Source organism: Anomalospiza imberbis, chromosome 1 (genome assembly GCF_031753505.1).
Source record: "Anomalospiza imberbis isolate Cuckoo-Finch-1a 21T00152 chromosome 1, ASM3175350v1, whole genome shotgun sequence".
NCBI lineage: Eukaryota > Metazoa > Chordata > Aves > Passeriformes > Viduidae > Anomalospiza > Anomalospiza imberbis.
Window position 1 is genome coordinate 127,674,938 of NC_089681.1, and position 22,226 is coordinate 127,697,163.

Consider the following 22,226-nt stretch of genomic DNA (forward strand, 5'->3'; position numbering starts at 1 on the left):
GCAGTTCTGTGACTGCTGTTTGATATCCAAAGCAGAGTGGCCCAAAGAGAGAAAACTACCCCAGGATGAAGAGGCCTAAATATTTGGGTTTGCCCCAGTTTGGTCATTGATGCCTGTGATCCCCAAGACGTGTGAGGGGTGGAAGGTGGTTATGGCTGCCAGTAATTAACTTCTTGCCCAAACCATTCCCTCTCAACACCCAAAGGCTGCTTGTGACCAACACCCTGGGAGACATCCATGGCACTGTGTTGGCAATCTAGTGGCATCTGCACCTAAAAGTGCCCAGTGTACTCCTAGGGGAAGGAAAAGAGTAGGAATTGGAGACCAATGTCTGAGCCAGCTCCATAAAACACAGTAGACTTTAAGCATTTTAGGACTCAGAGGAAAACTAGGCTCTTGGCACAAAACTTGGAGGAAGCTGCAAGCCAGAGGCAGTGGTGTGTGTCCAGCTGAGGATGTCAGGGTTAACAGGTCTCCCTTTATGTGCTCTCTGGTGGTGCTCAAGTTCCATCTGACCTGCTGTGCAGAGAAGCCCCTAGGCTATTCTGAGGCCAGCAGACTCATCTGTCTATATTTTCTTTTGAGCTTTGCACAGCACTTAGGTGTGCCAGTGAAGACACTTTACACAGCAGTTGAAGCCCCATCTAGGCTTTAAAGGAAAGTGCTGAAAGTTCCAACTATGTGCAATTTTATTGAATTGGAGACTTGTGCCACTAGGTTATAAGAAAACATGAATTCAACAAGTTTTTAAGCTGCTAATGGAAAAAAAAAACCAAACAAACCCAACCACCAAACCCACTTATATGGATGTAGAATTTTAAAAAATCAGAATGTATATATATTGAGATGAGACCTTAGTAGTAGATCACAAGAATATTTTAACAGGTGGTACTGCTCTACAGCCTTCTGACCACTGTATGTAGGATTGCTGAAAGATGAAGGTACATGGCTTTATTTCTTTTTCATGATGCTCGTATTTATAAGGCAAATTAATTTCATCAAAAATAGGAACATGGTCAGCACTATGTGTACCTACACACTTCGATCAGAAATGTTGAGCTTCTCTCAAAGTTGCTAATCAAGAGTTTAAAATACAATCACTGCTGCTTTCTTATCATACAATAGAAATCAGCTGTTTGCTTTTAAATTTCAAATTTCTGCTCATGTTAGAACAAAAGGCGAACCACTGAAAAAAATATGTGCAGTGTCTCCTAAAAGCTGTTGTCAGCCAAATTCTAGTGGCTTTGATACCACATGCTCAAGCTGTTTACCTGCTGGAGGGCTGCTGGGGGCAGTCACCCAGGGTACTCCAAGGAGATGAGAAATACAGTGTTTCTGGGTGTCAAGTGTACCATACCCTGTGCTGTGTACTATCTAGCTCCACTTTGCTTTCCTTGCAATGATATTAGGCAGAAAAGACAAAGTCTACCTTCTAGAAGGTACATCAGAGCCTAATGAGATTCATGAACAACCTGCTTTTGAGCTGCATTAGGTAGAGAGATAGATGTCTACATCTGACAGTGCTCTGTAACACCCCGTGGGTGCCTTCTCTCTTGGCCACTCATGTGACACCTCCTCCACAAAAGCAGAGTGAAGAAGGCAGGGTTGGAGGGTGTTGTTTTTGGATGCTACAAAGGCTCTGGCACTACCAAGGCCACATTCTTTGCTCTTTGGCACATGTTTACAGTGGAGAGACTATGATGTAGCAGCTCTCAAGGATTTCAGTATGTGTTGGATTCGGTCCTACAGTCTTTTTCACATTATCTGTTCATAGTTTATGCTTAAAAGAAAAGTTAAATAGCTTATGATTCCACATGAATTATATCTTTACATGGTTATGTCAGACTGTATTTCACTTTCTGCCCCAAAACACAACTATATGCAACACATATATGTGATATATGCACCAATGCTCACACCAGTGTACCTAAGACTGCAAGAGTCTTTGGCAGTGGTTAATATTTGACAATGGATCAAATCTCAGCATTGAGGACATTGACTTTTTGGTTTTTTTATTTGCAAGTGCATGAAAGTAGTGCACATAGAGTGGGTTGAGTGTCAGAGAAATTGTGTATTGCCTGAGAGTCCTACTGTACAGAGGAGTGATAATGACAGGAAAATGCTCTCCTTTACTTGTCTTTGAAGTCAGAAACCTCCTTGCTTTTATACACAGCTTTAATCTTTCAAAAGCCACATGGCCCTCTCCCTCAGCTGAATTATCAGTCACAGTGTTCAAGGAACTTGCTGCCACGATAGCAGAATGTCACCTGCAAGACTGAAGGATTGTACTGCCAAGGCACACTACAGGCTCAGCATGCTTCTGGCTGAAAAAAAAAAAAAAAAACCCAGAATATTATTTCTTTATGCTTGTGACAGGGCTAAACTGTGGCAGTGCAGTGAAAAACCACCAGTACCATCCTGCACACCCAGCACCCTGTCAGCACAAAGGGCAGATTGCCTGAGAGGGCCTCTCTCCCTTTCGATTTAGCCTGGCATCTCTCCAGTTTAGCAATTCTACTACCTACAAAATAGTTAAAGCAGCTTGCTTTGCTGCTGCTTCCAGATGCAGCAACAAAAACTGCTGCATAAAGGCAGTAAACAAGAGCCGGGCTAGGACATAGCCTTGCTTGAGGCTGTTTTTGACAGTGACATGTTCTGACATCTTGTCATCACTAAGAACCTTTTCATTACCTCACATCATCATGAAAGAACCAAAATATACTCAGAAACTTATTTGGATACCCAAATTTATGCAGATGCCTCTGGGCTGCTCATGGCAGGCAGTGCTGGAATCTTCACCCAGCTCTGCAAAGGCCAGGTAGAGACTTTTGCTCGCTTTGAAGCAGGACAGGGCTAAAAGTCAGACTGTTTCTGCAAAAGCCTTTTCAACACCCTCACCCACAAATCTGCTGATTCAATTGTGACAGGTGTTTTTCCCAGCAGTTGAGAAAATCAATATACCTTGGTGTCACTGCAGGAATGTCGTTACCTTTTTCATTGTAAAAGGTACTATGTACCTGTCTTCTTGAATGCCTTGAGATACCAATCTCTTTATTAGGTGATAGTAATGAACTCCTGCTTTCCAACTCTATTTATGTGCAGTGGTAGGGTGTGAGTAGGGACTTTGTCTTGCTCTGTGGCAATGGCCCAGATGCTGTAGGAATCTCTGCTCTCGATTTTTGGATGGGGAGCTGAGAAGTGGCTTTCAACTATAACAGGGCTAAAGAATGCAAGGTGTAAGAAATTGCTGAGATATTTGAGCAGGCCATCTGCAATTTCCCTTTGATCAGCTAACAGGGTTAAAGTGGTCTTAGGCCACAGCATTTGTAGAGAATCTTGTCATTTCCATGAACGGCAGCTTTAGAAGCCTTTTCCCTCATCTTTCAGTTGGCAAACCACAGGCCTTGCTTGTGATTTCTGCTCAGTTGTGGGAAGCAGCTTTCTTGCCTGCCAGTTTTTATTTTTACTTGAAGCTAGTTCAGCACCTGCATGTCAGCAGCAATCTGATGGATGTGGCCTTTACATTAACCCAGTTTGAAGAGCTGAATTCAGCAAAACCAGTGAGTTCAGTTTAAGACCTCACTAGACTCTCTTTGAACCTTTCCACACTGTGTTGACATCTTCTGCTTGTTTCTACCATTAAACTATAGCAACATCTTCTTTATCTTCACACCCACATGCCCTCTTCTGAATTTCATTCAGTATTTGTAGAGCAGCTCGGGGTCACCGAGCACTGCCTTGAGAGTTGTCAACCAGATTTGCCCTCAGTGCCCTCCAGAGCTTGGGGCCCTCAATGCCCTCCATGAACTGAAGGATCCACTTAACATTACCCCACCTGCATTGCAGGCTTTTGTATTTAGTCAGATAAGCCCCCCAAAAGTGCTCTAGAATAATTTTTTGACCTTTAATCTTTAGTGTAAATTCATTGCAAATACTTTGGCAATGCTGATATCAGGGGATTTACTTCAGATTAATATCACTATAGGAGAGAGTAAAATCTGGATACAAATAGACTTTTGGCTTTTTAAAAATTTGTTTGGCAAAAAATATTGTGTTTCATTGATGACTCAAGAATGATGCATTTTGAAATAGTTATGAAATCCAAATCTCTGTTTACATAGCTTCTGTATCTTACCTGTTAAAAAAGATTATGATACAAGATAGAGAAGCGCCTGTAAAGGGCTTATCTTTTACAAGTGAATGACTTAAGACTTCTAAAAATTTTAGTAGAAAAATTTCCTTTTACCTTCAGTAATTTAAAAGCTCCCTTTTATTTTCTCAGTAAGCAGTCTCATTTCCATCAGTTGGGAGAGACAGGGAGAGAGGAAGCCTAGGCATCTACAGTCTGCTACTTGTCCTACTTCATGCATGCTTTCCCAGATGGAATAAATCCACCCTTGGACTTGTTTACTGAGGGCTTCTTTTCTTTCATTGACTGTACAGGAGTCTAAATTACTAAATTAGTGTAAGACTTTTCTTGTCTCCCTGCTCTGCTCACTTCCTCCACTACCAGGTTTGGTATATATCCCTCTCCAGCTGATTCCGTGCACGCAACTCATTCCTGCTTTTAGTCATTATGCTGTGTGCCAGGAGGTCACCCCCAGGTCTCTCCTGAGTGCCCCAAAGCAACGACTACAGAGGGATTTGCAACAGACCAAAAAGCAATCAAGAGTTTTCCAGCATTCCTGCATCCACTTGACCAGCTGGGGGGTGCTGGTGAGGGAAAGCCAGAGTGGATGTGACAGTGCCTGTGGGCAGACCCCAGGCTGGCTGGGATCTGCTGAGAAGCCCAGAGTCTTCCTTCAGTCAAGGGTGACTTGATTAGCAGAGACTTCAAGGGAGATTCATTCCATCTACCTTCAGGCATCTACAGAGCAGATTTCTGCACTTGAATTAGCCACTGTAGGCTCCTTTCCAATGAATGCAGAGAAATGTCCACTTCCTAGGAAAGATTTCTTGAGCTATTTTAGATACCTTTTATATGAATTGCTACCTCAAAGTAAGTGTTTTCCTGCCGTGACCATAAAGGGTGCCTACGTGGCTTGACATCAGCAAGAAGGGTGGTAGAAGCACAGCTCACTTCAAAGAAATTACAGGAAAGTACTTGAATGATAACTCAGTTAGGAATAAGTAAAATGGTAAAGCTCATCATACTGAGCAAAAAATAATTAAGACCTAGGAAAGAAACTTGGGCGATTTATCCAACTTACCTCCCATTTCCTTACTCCTCCTAAGCCCTCTTCCAAAGGCTTACTGTCTTTGTTAGCTGTTGAGCTGAACCCTTGATCTGACACAGGACGGCCACTCTTGCAATCTTATGACCAGCTCTGATGTTTTCACCTCCCTTGCAGACATTGACATTTTATCAGATGTATTGCTCCCATCTTTTCTCAAAATTGAGTTCTGGACAGTAAGCAGTATGTGCTTTTGCAAATTAAGCTGCAGTGTAAATAAATGAATGAAAAATACTATGCTAGGAAAGTGGTCTTGATGTGAAACCTGAGACAAGAAGCCAGCAGAATCTGGTTTTTTTTTTTTTTTTTATTTTAATGGGTCAATCTACATGACAGCAGGTCTGTTTGTGAGAGACGGGATATGCCTGATCTCAAAGATCTTTGCCCAGTTAGAAGGGCTCACTGGAAGAGCTTTAAACTACCTTTGAAAGGGGAAGGGGATAAAACCAGTCTAGATAGAGACAAGCCTGGAGGCAGTACATCAATGTTTGTGTGCTAACATGCACCAATGATGGTGTGCTAACATGCTCCTTTAGTCTGCTGCCTCAGTGGCAGGGGGATGGAGATGGATGGAGATCCACACAGCAGCAAAGATGCAGGTGTCATTGAGGTGTTAAAAACTACACAAGTGTGTGAAAATGCTTATGCAAGACTCAGGGCTTTTACCCCCAAGAAGGCAGTGGGAACAACAGCCCAAATGAAGTGCATCTGCGCCAGTGCATGCAGAATGGGCAATAAACAGGAGGAGCGGGAATTCGTTATGCAGCAGGAAAACTATGATACAGCTGCCATCATGGAAACAAGGTGGGGAGGTTTGCACAACTGGAGTATTGCAATGCAGTCCTGTCATCCTGACTTCAGTGCCAGGGAAGATCATGGAGCAGATCATCTTGAGTGCCAGATGGAATGTGCAGGACAAGCAGGGGATCAGGCCCAGCCAGCATGGGCTTGTGAAAGGCAGATCTTGCTTGACCAACCTGTCTCCTCCTATGGCAGAGTGACCTGCCTAGTGGATGAGGGAAAGGCTGTGGGTGTGTCTACCCAGACTTCATAAATCCTTTGGCATTATTTCACGCAGAATTCTCCTGGAGAAACTGCTCATGGTTTGGATGGGTACACTGTCCACTGAGTGAAAAAGCTGTCTGGATGCCTGGACCCAGAGAGTGGTGGTGCATGGAGTTAAATCCAGCTGATGGCTAGTCATGAGTGGTGCTTCCTGGGGCTCAGTATTTGTACTAGTCCTGTTTAATATATTTATCTGTGTGTGGAGATCTAGCAAGTCTGAGGCAACACCAAGCTGTGTGGGAGTGTTGATCTGCTGGAGGGTAGGAAGGCCCTGCAGCAGGATCTGAACAGGCTGGATCCATGGGTTGAGGCCAATGGTATGAGGTTCCACAATGGCCAAGTGCCAGATCTTACACTTGGATCATAACAACCCCATGCATTCCTCCCAAAAAAACTCACCTATCTATAATTTCAAAGTAATCAAGGACCAGAAAAGTGAAAAGAAGTATTCCAAAACTAAGGGGAAAAGATATTTTAGAGTCCCTCCTCTTCCCTGACACACTTTACTTGAAGTACTACTAAGTGTGGAGCATCTGTTTGGCCTCAAGGGCAAGGGCAAGAAGAGCAGAAAAGCCCTTTTAAATGATTGCTCAGATGTTCAGAAAAGTGTAAAGGAATGTGTGCAGATGAGGACATTCACTGTGCATGGAAGGGAAAAATAACTGCTGAGGGATGTCATTAGCCTGCCAAGTGTGTTCCTCCAAAAAGCAGAAAGCACAGGGAGGCCAACACTGAAGATGATGCAAAAGCAGATTGCAGAATGGAGAAACCCTGAAGCTCTGCGGTGGGTTCTGCAGCCCTTCTCCTGCACAGAGGAAAAAGATATTGGTGGGAGGGTGGCAGTGGAAGAAACACCATTTGGGGGGGAAACTCTGGTATGAATGTACACATATTAGTGTGTACATCCCAGCAGAGGTGTACGCGGAGTACCTGAACAATCCGCATCACGCAGTCTTGTCTGACACACTCATTTTTGTACAACCACACATTTTTTTATAACGGAGCTGGAAGTTGGTCCACCTGCCTTTCCCACGGGAGCCGTAGCATGGAGCCTGCAGAGCACTCACTGCCTGGCCCCGTGCCGCGCTCTGGCGGGGCGGCGGGCGGGCAGCGCCGCGGGCACGGGCACGGGCACGGGCACCCGCACCGGCACCCGCACCGGCACGGGCACGGGCACGGGCACGGGCACGGCCGGGGCGGGGGCGAGGGAGAGGGAGGCAGCGCCGGGCCCCGGGGGCGGGACGGGGCGGGCCGGGACGGGCCGGGACGCGGCGGAGCCGGGGCGGGACGGGACGCGGGGGAGCTGGGAGCGGCCATGGGGAAGCTGCTGGCGGTGGCTCTCGTCGGGATAGCGGCAGCCTTGGCGGCGGAGCGGCTGCTGGCCTTCCGGTGGGTGAGCTCCGGTGGGGTTTCGGAGCTGCGGGCCCCGGTGCCGGCGGGGCGGGACGGGGCTGAGGCGTCCCGAGCCGGGCGGGGGCGGCGGGCGCTTCCCTCCACCCTCCGAGCGGGAGGACACCGCAGCTCCCGGACTCGGGCACAGCTTAGCGAGCACCTGCCCTGCATCAGCGCAGTGTCAGCCAGAGAGGAAGGGCTCTTCATCATCACCATCGTTGCCGTCAATATTATCAAGGAAACCGTTTTTTTCCCCGAGAAAATATGGGCACTGTGATGCCCTTTTCATCCAGCTTCGGCATTAACTAACTTCGGGACCATTTATGCAGAGGAAACTCCCTTTGCACTGAGTGGATGTGAAATCCTCCCCAGGATGATGGGAGCAAGGGGGACAAGGGAAGAAGGTGTCCAGGGACAGGGGTAGTACCTCTGTTTTTATAGAGCCTGCAATTAACAGGGATGTGCCAAAAGCACTGTTCGTGAGTTTACCTCATCTCCTGCCGGCTGGCCAAACAGTAACCCCAAATATTTTGCCAGAAACTTGGGTTATGTTCTACCAAAGCTGACCTCTGGATAACAATAGCCCCTATGTACATGAGATTTCCTCTGGTGGAGCCCAGACTTTGGTGATCCTAAGTTGTGACCTCACTTTCTGTGAGCTGAAATACCCAGCTGTGTCATGCTCCATATCACACACCTCATGCCGTGAGGTGTGAATGTGCGTACAGGTGTTACAGCAGCTTCTGTCCTGAAAGCTCCTGAATGTGTAACTGGTCCTTTCAGGTCACAAAAGTGATGCTGAATTACTGTGTTGGAAGGTGACTAAGTCATTATAATTTTGTTTATGTTCACAAGGACCCCAAATGCCTGATTTCATAGCAGTGACATCCAGCTAATTGAACTATGGGTAGATAGTAATTTTATCTAATTACGGAAGGAGAGCATTACTGCCTGGCCCCTGGTACCTGGCACGGATGATGGCTGCATTAAATCCACCACAAGTGTTATTGGTGATAGCCATGGTGGTAATGGAGCCCTCCTGTGCTGGAGTTGCATAAGTTGGGGTAGCAGAACTGGAAGACACTCCCAGGCTTTAGTGGGGTGAGCCATTTCAAAGTGCTATGAAGAGCAGAGGACTCCACCTCTCCTCCGAACTGAATGAACAAATGAAATGTTAGGAATCTGGTAAAAGAGAATCTCCATGAAGAAACAGGATCCCCCGTCTCTGTACCTCTCTGTGGATTTTTCCTGTGTGCTGTGTTTTCTGCAAATTGCGATGTACAAGCAGTCTTAAGACAGCTGCCAACTCTGGAAACACACAAGTTCAGATCACAAAGTACTCTAAAAGTCATTTATCACAGTCTTGAGAGGAGAAACTCTGGGTGGTGTTAGCTCTTGCCAAGGGTCTCTTTTATTCATCCCCTACCCAGAGGCAAGAATCCAGCAAAGACTTTCTGTAGTTCCTTCTGAATTTGTTAAAAAAACACTAGAATCAAATCCCAAGAGATTCATGATTGGTTAATCTAGAGATGAGGAAAACTAAAAGAGAGAGAGGTCTTTGAATATGCAATGGGTTCCTTCTTGAGGAAAGGGAAGTCCTGTGGTCTGTGTCCCATGAAGTAGGGCAGCAGGTTGAGGACTCAAACTGGAAAGAGAAATTGTGATGGAAAAGATGCCATGCACTGGACTTGCACCAAGTGGCAAAAACTCTTGCTTTCTTTGAAGTTGCATCCCACACATATCGCAGGTCTTCCATATTCCAGGCCAGTTAGTAATCTAGGCCATCTGGCTGCGTGGCTGAGGCTGTCTGAGCTAGATAAACTGACACATTTTGGAAAAGCCTCTATATATGCTGCAGGCTTGTGACTGGTGTCCTTTTGAATTACTCTCATTCCAGCCCATGAAGTGTTTCCCTGGGAATGCTGTCGGGATATCATCATCCTTTGCTGGCTGCTGGCTGAGTTCCTGCTGTGCTTTTGGCTCGGGGTGGCTTGCAGCCTGCCTGGGAAAAGGTGGTTAAAATAGGGAAGGGAAAAGCCCTAAGCAGGCAACAGTGCATCTTCAGGCAGGATCCCACTGAGCCACCCTCGAGGGCTTGGTGGGTTTGGCTGTGCCAGGATGCCGGTGGGTAAGGGGGCAGCAGGGGGATAGCCCTCCTGTGCCGTTTGTGGGCTGGGAGCCAGCGTGATTCTCTGTCAGTTCTCCTGTGCTGGGAGAGAGGGCTTGGGAGGATTTAACTTGGCTCCTTTCCTTTGCAGTTGTCTGCACTTTTTACTGGTTTTCTTATTTTTTTTTTTTTGCCTTATATTAACAGCCCGTGTCAGTGATACAGCATTGAAGTAATTTACAATTCAAATTTAAGTGATTTAAAAAATGCAGGACTGACATACCATACAGTGCTCAAATGCATCACATATTTTTCATATCACTAACTGATACTGCTGTTTAGTTTATGTTTATGCCTAAAACCATAACATAAACATGGCAAGGTTTTGCTATGGAATCTTTGCATTGAGAATTTCCTGTGATTACAGCAACAGCCTCAGCATATGCATATGATATTCATGCGAAAGAGTTACTACGTTAGTTTAAATGCTTCCTTCTGGGCATAAAAAAAAAAAAAAATTCTAGCACACTAGGATACATAGAAATACAACATATTTTCTTGTGTCACTGCAGACCAGCATGGGCAAACCTGGTTGTGAGGTGGTCATGCAGATTTGCAAACTTGGAACGCAGGAAACTGAGAAATACGAACTTGCGTGTGCCTGTCTGTATCTGTTTGTCCAGTGAAGTATGAGAGGTGGAATTTCATGCACATTCATGAATGAAATAAGCACTGATGAAGGATAATGCTTGGGGTGGTTACCAGGAGTGGAGAGGAGGAGACGGTAATTGCTGAAAACCATACTACCAAGTCCTGCTTGTTGTAAGGAAAAGAGCACTCCTGACCTTGCAACAGCGCTATTGCTACCTTTGAATGTAGACAAAAAAATGAAGAAAGTGCAACTGCCAGTGGTCTGGTCACCAAAAGTAGGCAGTGGGTTGCAGTAAAATATTACTCTCTCCTCATGTGAAATGTTGGTCCTAACTGCAGGATGCTTCTATATTTAGGTGTTTGAAACCTGAAGAAAGTGTGGTTATGTTATCATCTGAGCTGCAGTGGGTCATGGAAGCTTGCTGCTGAAGCTCGTGAGCAAAATGAAGTTTCTGAAGTTACTCGGTGTAGAAGAATCACTTAATCCTTGGTCATGTGTAACCATTGCAGTGATTTGGAGCAGTTGCCGTTGTTGGTTCTGGAGCTTGCTTATTCAGTATTTTACGGCTGATTTGTTGCTGCAATGTGGCAGACAATAAAACTGAAAACTGGGAAAGTTACCTGTTTTCAAACTAGCTGTGTGTTATTTAACCCTGCTCTTTCCTTTTGCAGGAACAGACTCAATGCTTCACGGGAAGTAGCCCCAGTGAGCCTCCCGAACTGCCGGCTCATTAAAGGGATCGGTACGTGCTTAAAATAACTGAGTGCATTGCTTTTGTCCAACCTTCTTTTGTAATGGCTTCTTAAAGCCAGCTTCCAAGCCTGATCCCAAAAACAAAGTACTAATTTGACTTTGATTTGTTGGCCTTGGAGTTGGAGACGGGGAGAAACTGCAGGAAAAATAGTACTGAAAAACAAGCTGGGTATAAGTTGGTATTTAGTTTATTTTCCTTTTCTTAAAACTGAGTACCTTGGAAACACTTCTCCTTTGCTAAGCCACTTAGAAAATGATTTGGCTTTTAGATGAGGGTGTGCTGGCTCTTCAGGCAGGTACCTACAGGAGGCTGTCAGCTGGTTACACCTTGGAGATGGGAAGTGCTGCAAGGATGGAAGTCTTAGGAGAAGGCCATAGGCACATGGCAGAGGAGTGGCTGCTAAATGCCAGCCAGGCTGCCCCTCCTTAGGGCCACATTTTGGGGATATTTAGGAGCTGTCTGGTGCCTGCGGTGCTGTGGCGGGCAGAGCTCGGGCAGTTGTGCAATGCAGCTGTGCGGTTCCAAAGAGCAAGGGGTCATGTTTGTCATCTTAGTCTGGTTTACAGAGAGGTTTAACAGAGTGGCTGAAATGTTGACTTTGTACTTTGGGCCATGTGTTTAGCACAAAGCAATATTTATGTCTTGTTTTTTTTCCTCTCCACTTAGGATAACCAGTATATGAAATTTATAGCTTTGAAATTGATTGCTTTTTTGTGTCTCCCTTTCTCCCAAAAAACCTCAATGCAGGCTTGATGGCTAAGGATTTCCCCCTTCTTAATATTTTTGGAAATGGATTAAATTATTTTGAAATTTGTCTGGATTTTTCATGTGTAAAAAGTCATTGGATGAGCTTTTACAACCTTGCCTTTGAGCTTGCTGAGTCAGTGAGTTGATTTCATAAATCTTGTTTCTTCCTTATGTCAGGATTTAAACATCTTTATAAAGTCAAATTGCTGCTATGAATGTGTATATGCAGAGTTCCTGTGCTTGAAAATATGCGCAGAAAAAATGACATTTAAAAAAACTTCCAGGTGTTCTAGATTAAGCTGTAATTTACTCATACAAGACTATGAATGATGCTTGTTTGGTGGTGATTAATATAAAATAATTTCTGAGTAATTTTTAAAGCATGTCACTATTGCAATCTTTATAAGACTTTTTTGCAACATGATTGTTCTGTTGAGGAAAGAAGGAAACCTGGAAAAGACAAATAGATTTGTATTTAATTTCTGAACAGTATTTTGGTTTTTGTGCCTGACATTTACATGTGGATTAGGTTATTTCTGAGAACCTGTCTCTCCTTAGAGGCAGTGGATCCATTTACAGAGCTCCATTTCTGATTCTTGCTGGCTCCTCTAACGCTGCCCCTTCACACAGAGAACTGCACCTTGTCTTGCCTTTGCTCTGCAGTTTGCTGCTCATTAGAAAAATAGAAATGCCAAAAATTAATTTAGCAGGTCCAGTGTGGCAGAAAGAGAAGTAATAAAGGATTATGCAAGCCTAAAAGTTGGCATGTTCACTCAAATGTCTTCTAAAACTCATTTGCTGTGACCAGGGGGCTTATATCACTCAGGGTGTCCAAGGATCCCTAAAGCTTAAATGCTGCCTAGGTAGTACTGTTCAGACATGGGGTTCTGCTGTACTTGCATGGGTGACTTTGTCTAAGGATGTCTTTATACATGGACATCTTGGCCTCCTGGGGCTTTTTCCTTTAAAATGCTAGGATAAAGCTGAATAAACAATCTGTCCTTTTTTTAATGTTTAAATCAGTCTTTCTGAACTCTTAAATGTGACATAGGTCCCAGAGCTGGATCAGCTGGATCTGAGCAAAATAATCTTAATCTATTCATTCTGTACATAGAGGAACAGACCTGTGGTACAGTCTATGAATTATAAGTGATGGATCTATAGTAAGTGAAGCAAACACTGAGTAAATGGAAGATTTCTCTAGCAGACCATTTTCTTTCTGCACACTTTCATCTTCTCTGTATATTTCTAAAGACTTTAATCTATTCTGCTTTTCAAATATTGTGCAATATAAGCACAGATACAAACACTGAACAAACAAAAATTGCAGCTTGTCCTAAGCCTCATTCACAAATATGTAGGAAAGGCTATATTTGTAGAATAAATACTAGCTTCTGAGTTTTACTGATGCCTCATCGTGTTACTGGTTTATAATAAACTAACCATATCTCCTATACTAATTCCTAAAGTTCAAGAAGCTACTACAGATGTTGCTAGAAATACTTGTATCTTGCAACAATTCGTGGGGTATGGGCAAAACAGTGTCACACTTTTGGACATGAAATCCAGATGGGTTTTTTTGTTAGATACACCTGCAGAATACATTATAGTAAGATAAAATAAAGAACAACAAAAAGCCAATGTTTCTAAAGTAGGCAGCAGTTTTTCACACTATCTTTTTAATTTTTCTTAAATGCCACCTCTTCAGATAATCCCATGGACAAGCTGGGCTCAGTGATACGATTAAACAACATAGTGCATACAAGTGATACCTAAGGAGTCAGTTCCTAGCTCCCCTGGCCCATAGGGCGCCTGCAGCAGCAGCACAGAGCCCTCCCAATGCGGGAGAGTCCCTGAGCTCCCCTGCGGCTGTGTGTCTGCAGCCCCTCCTCGGAGGTGCTGGATCAGCAGGGCTGTGCTGAGTCAGCATTCCACTGCTCTCCTGACGCCACTGACTGCCACACATTCCAGGACCTGGCCATGGAGCGCCCAAAATGTGCTTTGCTGGGCAGTTTCTCTTGAGGCAGTTGGGTGCAGGGCTCTCAGTGCGCTGCTTCCACTGGAAACTTGGAGTTTTTAATTATCTGCTCCCAATTAGCCTGCTCATCTTTCTGCTTGGCAGCCTCACCGATTCAGTAGCAATAAATGATTATATCTCTGTTTATTCACTCACCAGTGTGTGCTGCCAGTAAAAGCTGTCTGTCCAGCTCATGTCACCATGGCAATTGGGCCTCTCAGCATTTATTTATGCTGTTAGCCTTGCACCAATCCTGGGAAGTGGAGAATTACCACTAACCCCATTTTATAAATTAACCCAGACTTGGAGAAAGTGGGGCAAGGGAAAGGGGTTTGTGGCTCAAACCAGAGTGTAAGCTGAGCTGAGAGGAAAAAAAAAAAAAGCCCAAATTCAAAACTTTAATTGGTAAATACAGACTCTAAGTGTTTTTGGACACATCAGTGCAGATGTTGTCTCCTGCCTGAGTTAGTCAAAATTCAGAACCAAAACCCAGGGTGGGATAACAGCTGACTCCTCCCAAAATGCATCTTCAGACATTTTGCTCTTCAGAAGGCAGGGATACTCTGCTTGTTGCTGTCATGGGATGGAGCAGGAACTTGCCGAGGCTGAGGAGGAGCTGGCCCTGGCCAGAAGTGAGGAGTTGTGCCACTGCATCTTCCCAGGGCTGAGGTAGGGAGCAACTTTCCTGGATGGGTGAATCTGGGGTTCTGGTTCCTCTCCACAGAGGCTGTCAGTGATCCCAGGATCAATTACAACCCAGGCAAACCAGTGCTTGGATAAATAGGGGTTGCTTAAAAGCAAACAGTAAACCCAGCTCGAATTTGCAGGTACTTCCTTGGGAAGAGGTGTTGAGGTGCAAGGGATTGTGTGACCCATGCAGGCTCTCACGTGGTTATGGCAAAGCAGGAGGGGGTGTGGAGACATGGCACAAGCTTCCTGGAAAAACCTTGTGTTGATGGCTCTGATAAAGAAAACCTGCCTAAGAATTTTCTTTAAGCAAGTGCTCCTGAGTGGTTTCCCTCATCATCTGGAAAGTGACTTGTGAGGAATGCTGTTTTTGCTGCTGATTTGGAGAAAAGAGGGGAGGCTTCTCAGAGGAGTGGTGGAAATGTGAGATGGCAAATGGCCTTCAGCATTGGACTAACAGCTCTTTGGAGAGCGCTTTATGAAAGTCTAAAGTTGCTCAAGTGTTCTTACTAAAGGGTTTTTATTTTATCATCCTTTCTTAGCAGGGAAAAATATCACAGGAGCTACAGGAACTGGCAATATTGGAAGTAATTACCTGTAGTTGAAAGTGAGGTCTAACTATGAAAGCCCTTAGCTGTTATAGATATAGTATGTTCTTTGTCACTTGAGAGCTTTAACTAAATATTTAAAAATCCATTTTTGTGAAGTGTCCGAGCTCAATCAGGAGAATTAGTGTGCACAATTCCCACAGCTGCCTTATGCAAGCCTGAGGCCTGAGTCATGGGTATGGTCCTGCCCTGGAAATCTCCATGCCCACACTAATTGCTTGCTGCAGAACACATCCTCAGGAACTGGTGATTCATCCCACACCTGGTGATTCATCTCACAACATCTGGGGGCACATGGAGCTGGGTAGGAGACTGCCTGGCCACTGCAGGGGCACTCCTGGGCCCCCAAAAGAGATGAACCCCGGTACTGTTTCCTAACCTGATGTGCTGTCTTCTGCTACCACTTTTAATGCAGTGGCCAAACCTTTCCACCAAATGTCATCGTGTGTGCGGTCATACCAGAAAGGGTCATTCATGAGAACTGGAATTGTACTTAAAAGGAGATTTTTTCAATGGGAAATGCTTAATGTCACCCGAAAACCTCTGTTTATATCTGTTTTGCAGAAACTGGTTCAGAAGACATCGATATACTTCCCAATGGACTGGCTTTCATCAGCTCTGTAAGTTCCCATGCCACCTTCCCATGCTGGGGCTTGCCTGCTTCCTTATCTGCAGAAGCCATAGGTGAAAACAGCAGGAGGGGTTCTTTTCTACAAGTCTGACTGGCTCCAAAAAACCCAGTCTTGTTTTGGCTTAGCTGTCATTTGTTCCCCTCAGCAAGCCTGTTTCTTGACACAGAAGTGGTGTTGGTGGCTCTGACACAGGTATCCTATTGCACTGACTTACCCGGCCATGTAACCTGGGCTTTCTTTCATGCTACTTCATTGAAATGTTGAAATGTCAATCCTCTGTCATGTTAAGAAGCTGTGTTAATTCCCCAACTTCAAAAAAAATCAAATTTTATGTATCGATTTTGCTGTTCCTGATTTTTTTTTTTAGCCTTTAGGAGATAGGTTTTCAACCTTTACTTTCCAATTAGGATGGCTGGCCATGGGACATCCTCATGTGTGCTTGCAAGTCCAATCAAGGCCCTGGCTTTTTCAGCCCTGTGATTCACTTGTTTACCTTTTACCCAGGAATTATATTCTTATGTTTGGATTCTACAGGGATTGAAATATCCAGGCTTAAAGAGCTTTGCTCCAGATAAACCAGGTGAAATATTTTTGATGGATTTGAATGAAGACAATCCCAGAGCAGTGGAACTGAGAATCAGCCGAGGGTTTGATCTGGCTTCGTTTAACCCTCATGGAATCAGCACCTATATAGACAGAGGTAATGGTGGTTCTTGCTGGGAGACAAAAAGGTTTGGGGTTTTTCACCTTTGTTTTACTCTTTTCTAAATGTCAGTTAGTCAAGGAAACACACTTGCACATTATTTCAGTCTGTCTGAAACAGAAGGATGCCCTGGATATTAAAAGGAAAGAAAACATGATAAAATTTAGAGTTGAAAACCACAGAAAATTGATTTTACATTTGCATGTGCCTCACGCTGGGTTCAAGTGTTTTGAGGAGATACATCATTTACTGACTAGTAGTGCCCAGAATGGAAACTTTTGTGGCAAAACAGTAAATTATCAGCTCTGTGAATTACTAAAACTTCTGTTACTCTTTGGCAAGCCAGGCTCTCTTCTCCAAGATAGGTTCTACTATGTCAGGCTCTGATTACTAATAAAGTATCTTTTCCTCTACCTAATTTCCTTTCATTAGGGGTTTTAGCAGGGCAAGTAGAATTCTGCAGATATAAAGAAAACAATTGCTGATGCTTGGCCTGCATCCCCATACAGTCACCCTTTAAGGGAAGGTGTTGGAAAAATCAGTGGTGGCTAATGCAGGGTCCTACCAGAAGGGCTGGGCAGATGGTCTGCAGCCTTGCACAGAATGCAGGAGAAGGATGCTCCTTCCACTCTCCCAGGGGATGTGGTAGACAAACCCAAAAGCCCAAACTGCCTTGGCCACAAACCCTTCTTCCAGCTGGCTGGGGCTGTTTCACAGACTGCAAAACCCAGTGGCTTGGGTATAAGGATGAGGTGGTTATTTCTTTCTTCCTTGGGAGAAATAGCAAAAATCTATTATTAACAAAGCAGTTCCCTGTAGAGCCAGCCTGGGAGAAAAGTAGCTGGAGATCTGGATCCGGTTGCAGAGGCATCTTGCAGAATGTGGGTACTCATCCCTCTGCCTCTGTAGAGCCATGAGACAAATACACCAGTCTGAGCACGTGCTCTGTGCTCGAGGCTGCCTCAGGGCTGGGGGTGCTCAGCCACACAAACTGCTGCAGGGAATTCAGCTGTTTCCATTTCTTTTTCAAGACGACACCGTGTACCTCTTTGTTGTGAACCATCCCCACCAGAAGAGCACAGTAGAATTGTTTAAATTTGTAGAAGATGACAATTCTCTTGTACACCTGAAAACCATTCGACATGACCTTCTGACAAGGTATTGCACTCAAATACAGTCTTCCTCCAGATCAGGCTGCATTGGTGAAATCCAATGTAGGATGATTTTCGGGTTTAGGCTATTAATAAGAGAAGATATTTCCTCTTTAACCAGCATCCCCTTTTCTCTTACTGATTGATTCTTATCTGTGTAATCAAAAGCAGTGTTTCTCCAATCTCTCCTCTAAATTAGATTTTTAATAGTTGTATCACTAAATTAGTCTTAAGCGCTGCTGTGGTTGATGCCAGTGAATTAGCTTGGCATCCACTTCTCCTTTGTTCATGTAACCCACACTCAGATATGCATTACAGATATGAGTCTCCAGATATTTTAGTGTCTGGATTTCCTACACTGTAAAAATAAACATATATTTAGCTTTTTCTGTTTTTCTTGGTTTTAATACAAAATTTTTTTTGGTCTGTCCTGCTGCAATATGACTGTAAAATAAACAGCCAGATTGATAAAGTTGTCACAACACTTACTTATTCTCTGATTCCTACTTGAATGTAATGAGAAAGAAAATAATACTAATAATACTACTACTAATAAAAAAATTATTTCCATGTACTTACAGACAGGTAGCCAGATCTCTAGCATGCCTATGGCCCTATTCAGGTCTCAGCACTGCACTGTCCTGGCTCATAGAAAATAGAAGTAAAAAAAGTCTAAATAATTTGGTGACTACTTGAAGTACATCTATAATTGCAGCCTCTTTATGGGTATTGATGACCATGTCCTGACTGTATTCTGGGCAGTCCTAAAATGCTCCTTCATACCTCTAATTTAATTTTTTTAAATTTCTCCATCTCTTTATTTCTTTTTTAGTGTGAATGATATAGTAGCCATGGGACCAGACAGCTTCTATGCTACCAATGACCACTACTTCTCTGACTTCCTCTTGATGTTCTTAGAAATGTTCTTGGGTTTAACTTGGTCAAATGTTGTTTACTACAGTCCAAAAGAAGTTAAAGAAGTAGCATCTGGGTTTTATTCAGCCAATGGAATTAACATTTCACCTGATAGAAAGTAAGTTTCTCCTTACATTAGATTTTGTTTTATCACACAGAAGTATCTGGAGATCTTAATCTGTACACCTGGTACGTCTGTGATCAGGTGTCTGAACTGGTTCATGTAAGGCAAGGTGCTGCCTGTGCAACACAAATGATGCAGAGTGTTTGTAGCACAGAAGTTTTGTGTCTCAGTGTTTAGCAGCAGTGTTCGCTGCATCGTGTGGTACTTTATAGGCAACAAGGTAACAATTGCTGCATTTTAACCAGCTGACACAGGAGTCTATGTGTCTTGCTTGCGAGGATCAATGGGGCAGGAGTGCTCTACAGTCCTACATCTGTATGACTAAATCAACCAGTCCTACATCTGTATGACTAAATCAACCAGTCCTGTGGTGTGGACAAGTGATTTAAAAAAATAAATCATAATTATGATTTTCTGGTTCCAAGGCTTATTTCAGTGTCATAATGGAAAAACTGGCACAGTGTGAAGCTACACTGGCACCTCAGTGTAGCTGAGCTGCTCAGCAGGTTGGCTTCATTGCCCTGTGGCTGGCTTGCAATGTCTGTTTGTGTGTGGGTTTGCACAGGAGGAACTGTCTAGTTTTGGTGTCTGCTTACTCATATATATTAAGAGGTACTTTTCTTTCTTTTGAAGATACATCTATGTTGCAGATGTATTGGATCATAATGTCTATGTCATGGAAAAACATGCTAACTGGAGTTTAACCCATGTGAAGGTAAGGTGCTGCTGTTCTATAAAAAAGAGGCAAATAAGAGTTTTGGACAGAATAGTTTCAAGGAATGCTTGAGATCTCAGCATGATCATCTGTAAAGTTCTGATCTGGGTGGCTGCTGTTGTGGTTTTACAGAGGTGTCTGCACACCCCATTACAGAGCTTCAAATCTTCCACCCTCCCACCAACAACCAGGGAGGAATCCTTGGGTATGCTGTTGAGCTGTAGTGGAAATCTGCCTCAGGCAGTGGGGGTCAGAGCACTGAAAGCATCCACAGAGGTGTAGATGTGAATGAGCTGATGGAGAAGCTCAGAGCAGCAAGCAGGTTTCTCATAGCACAGAGGTAGGGATGATGCATACCAGTGGAAAAGAAAAACAGAAGTGGGGGGAAAAGTATTTCTTAAAAAAAAAGCCAGTCTAAGTTATGTCAGATTAGACAAGTCTATTGGTTATGTTGTAGTTTACTTCCAGGATTTAATTTTTTGTTTTTCCTCTGTCTTGGCTAGACACTGCAGCTGGACACTCTGGTTGATAACTTGTCTATTGACCCTCACACTGGAGACATCTGGACAGGATGTCATCCCAATGGGATGAAGCTGTTCTACTATGATCCTGAAAATCTTCCTGCATCTGAGGTGCCTTTTGGGAGACATCACTGTTCTCTTTGCTGTGTCTGTGCCAGAAAGTTGTTTTGTTCAAATTATGCTGGTATAACTTAACTGCATTTCATAGAAAGTGCCTGGCACAGAATGCCTTTGTTAAAGCAAAGACCGAGCTGGCTTCTCTTCTCAAGTGAGAGCCTGAACAGCATATACTCACTAACAAACACCTATTAAGATCCTTGGGCAACAACTAAATAATTTCCAACCAGTAGCTCAGTCACTTTGGACTCCTCAGGCTGCTTTCTCTGCAGCTGTGGACATGCACACAGATTCTGATGAACTGCATTATTAATTACTGAGCCAGCGCCTCTTTGCCAAACTAAACATAATTGACTGAGTGCAAAGTGTGACCAGAAATGTTTCCACAGGAATGACTAATTTGTGCAAGTGTGGTTCATCTGTAGGTAACACTGTAATTCTTCTTTCTATGAAATCAGTGAGGTACTGGCATCAGGGCGATAGTGCTATGAGTGTAGATGGCTGCTGTCCATTGGATTTCAGCCTTGTCTGAAGCTCCCCGTAAGACACTTCTCGAAATTACCATGTTCAATAGCAGTAGATTTCTGATACTAGGCAGTTGTTTACTCTGTCTGGGAAAAATATGAAAATAAGAAGATATTAACTAATTCTTAGTCTGGAAAAAAATGTGCACATTCCTAGTGGTGGGAATGACTGCCTGACTTCCTTACAGCTGTTGCACAACTTAAAAAAAAAAATCAGTGTTCATGGACTGTGCTTCACTAAAGGCCCTCTCACAGGAATCACATGGTTGCAATTATCAGCAGCTGGTCATCCTAACTAATTTGTTTAAGTTAACGTTCGCCCTCTCCCTGGAGCATTTTCCCCCATGACCGTTTCACTAGATGTGTCCTCCTGCTCTGGCAGGTCCTGCGCATCCAGAACATCCTCTCGGAGGAGCCTGTGGTGACACGTGTCTACGCTGACAACGGCTCTGTGCTGCAGGGAAGCTCAGTGGCGTCCACCTACGAGGGAAAACTGCTCATTGGCACAGTCTTCCACAGAGCCCTCTACTGTGATCTATAGCTCGTCACGGGCAAGGCCTGCTGCTGTGGAAAGGATTTAATTCCTTGGGAACTCACTTAATTTCTGCTAGATCTGCTAACAGCAAGACTGTTCCAATAAAAGCTAACTACAGTAATGGAAATGTATTTTAGTCTTCCTCTCCAAAATGAGACTTCTACACAATAGTAAAGGACATGGAATTGAAGGTGAGAAATTAGTTTATCTGTGTAATGGGGAGAACCCCATGTTGTTAACATAGGGTAACCTTGAAGTTGAATTTCAGATGGTAAATGACTAAACTGTCAGCCACTGAACTATGTGCTGGCTGGATTTCTGGTTTGTTGTTTGGTTGTTTTTTTCCTGCCTGAGAAAACTGATTTTGTAAATGAGAATTGCTGACTACCAGTGTGGTGTGCATTCTTGTCACTGACCCCTGGGCCTTCCCAGGGACTGTGCTAGGGATTTTTCTTCCAAACCTTCCTGTTGGCTTTCCCTAATGCTTCCAAAATAACTGGAAGGAGAATAAATGTCATTTCAGTCTCATTCATTTCCCCTTCCCACTTAAAGCCATTTCCTAATGTTACTTCAGTTTCATAAATTTGTTTTAATCTGATGAGAAAAGAGTAGGGCATCACTTTGGAGAGGTTTCTGAGTGGGTCTTTCAAAGGGAGTTTAGAAAAGTTTTTTTTTTTTTCTCTTAGAGAGTGGGAAACATCTCCTACACACCTTCAGCAGGAAGTGCATTTGCAGTTCCTATTGTCTGTCACCACAAAGGGAGCATTTCTGGGCACTATGCAGTGACTCTCCTGAGCCACGGTCACACATGTTCTGTGTTTAACTTCAGCTGGTGTGGAGTTGATTCCTGAGCACTGCTGTGCACCAGGCAGCCCTTCATGTTTACCTGGCATCAGTTACTGACATTTTGCACTGCCAAAAGCCCCCCAGGTTTCCTTCGGCTAGTGTTTTTGGGATGATGTTAGCAGTCATTTGCAATGAACTGAACTCAGTGTCCTTTGAAGCTGGAGCTCAGGAGTGAGCTCT

The 22,226-nt window shown here is 44.0% G+C and overlaps 1 protein-coding gene across 2 annotated transcripts; it reads left to right on the forward strand.

Moving 5' to 3' along the window:
* Positions 1–7,583: 7,583 nt before the first annotated feature.
* Positions 7,584–21,728, forward strand: LOC137485932 (serum paraoxonase/arylesterase 2). Of its 2 annotated transcripts, none has more exons than XM_068210751.1 (9): positions 7,584–7,688; positions 11,122–11,192; positions 15,828–15,883; positions 16,430–16,595; positions 17,630–17,756; positions 18,582–18,782; positions 19,422–19,503; positions 20,007–20,135; positions 21,048–21,728. In XM_068210751.1, exons 1-9 carry the CDS (start codon positions 7,615–7,617, stop codon positions 21,204–21,206), a joined length of 1,065 nt encoding a protein of 354 aa, XP_068066852.1. In that variant the 5' UTR covers positions 7,584–7,614; the 3' UTR covers positions 21,207–21,728. The 2 variants fall into 2 exon arrangements, with proteins under 2 accessions (XP_068066852.1, XP_068066844.1); XM_068210743.1 differs by lacking the exon at positions 7,584–7,688 and adding an exon at positions 10,512–10,620.
* Positions 21,729–22,226: the final 498 nt, after the last annotated feature.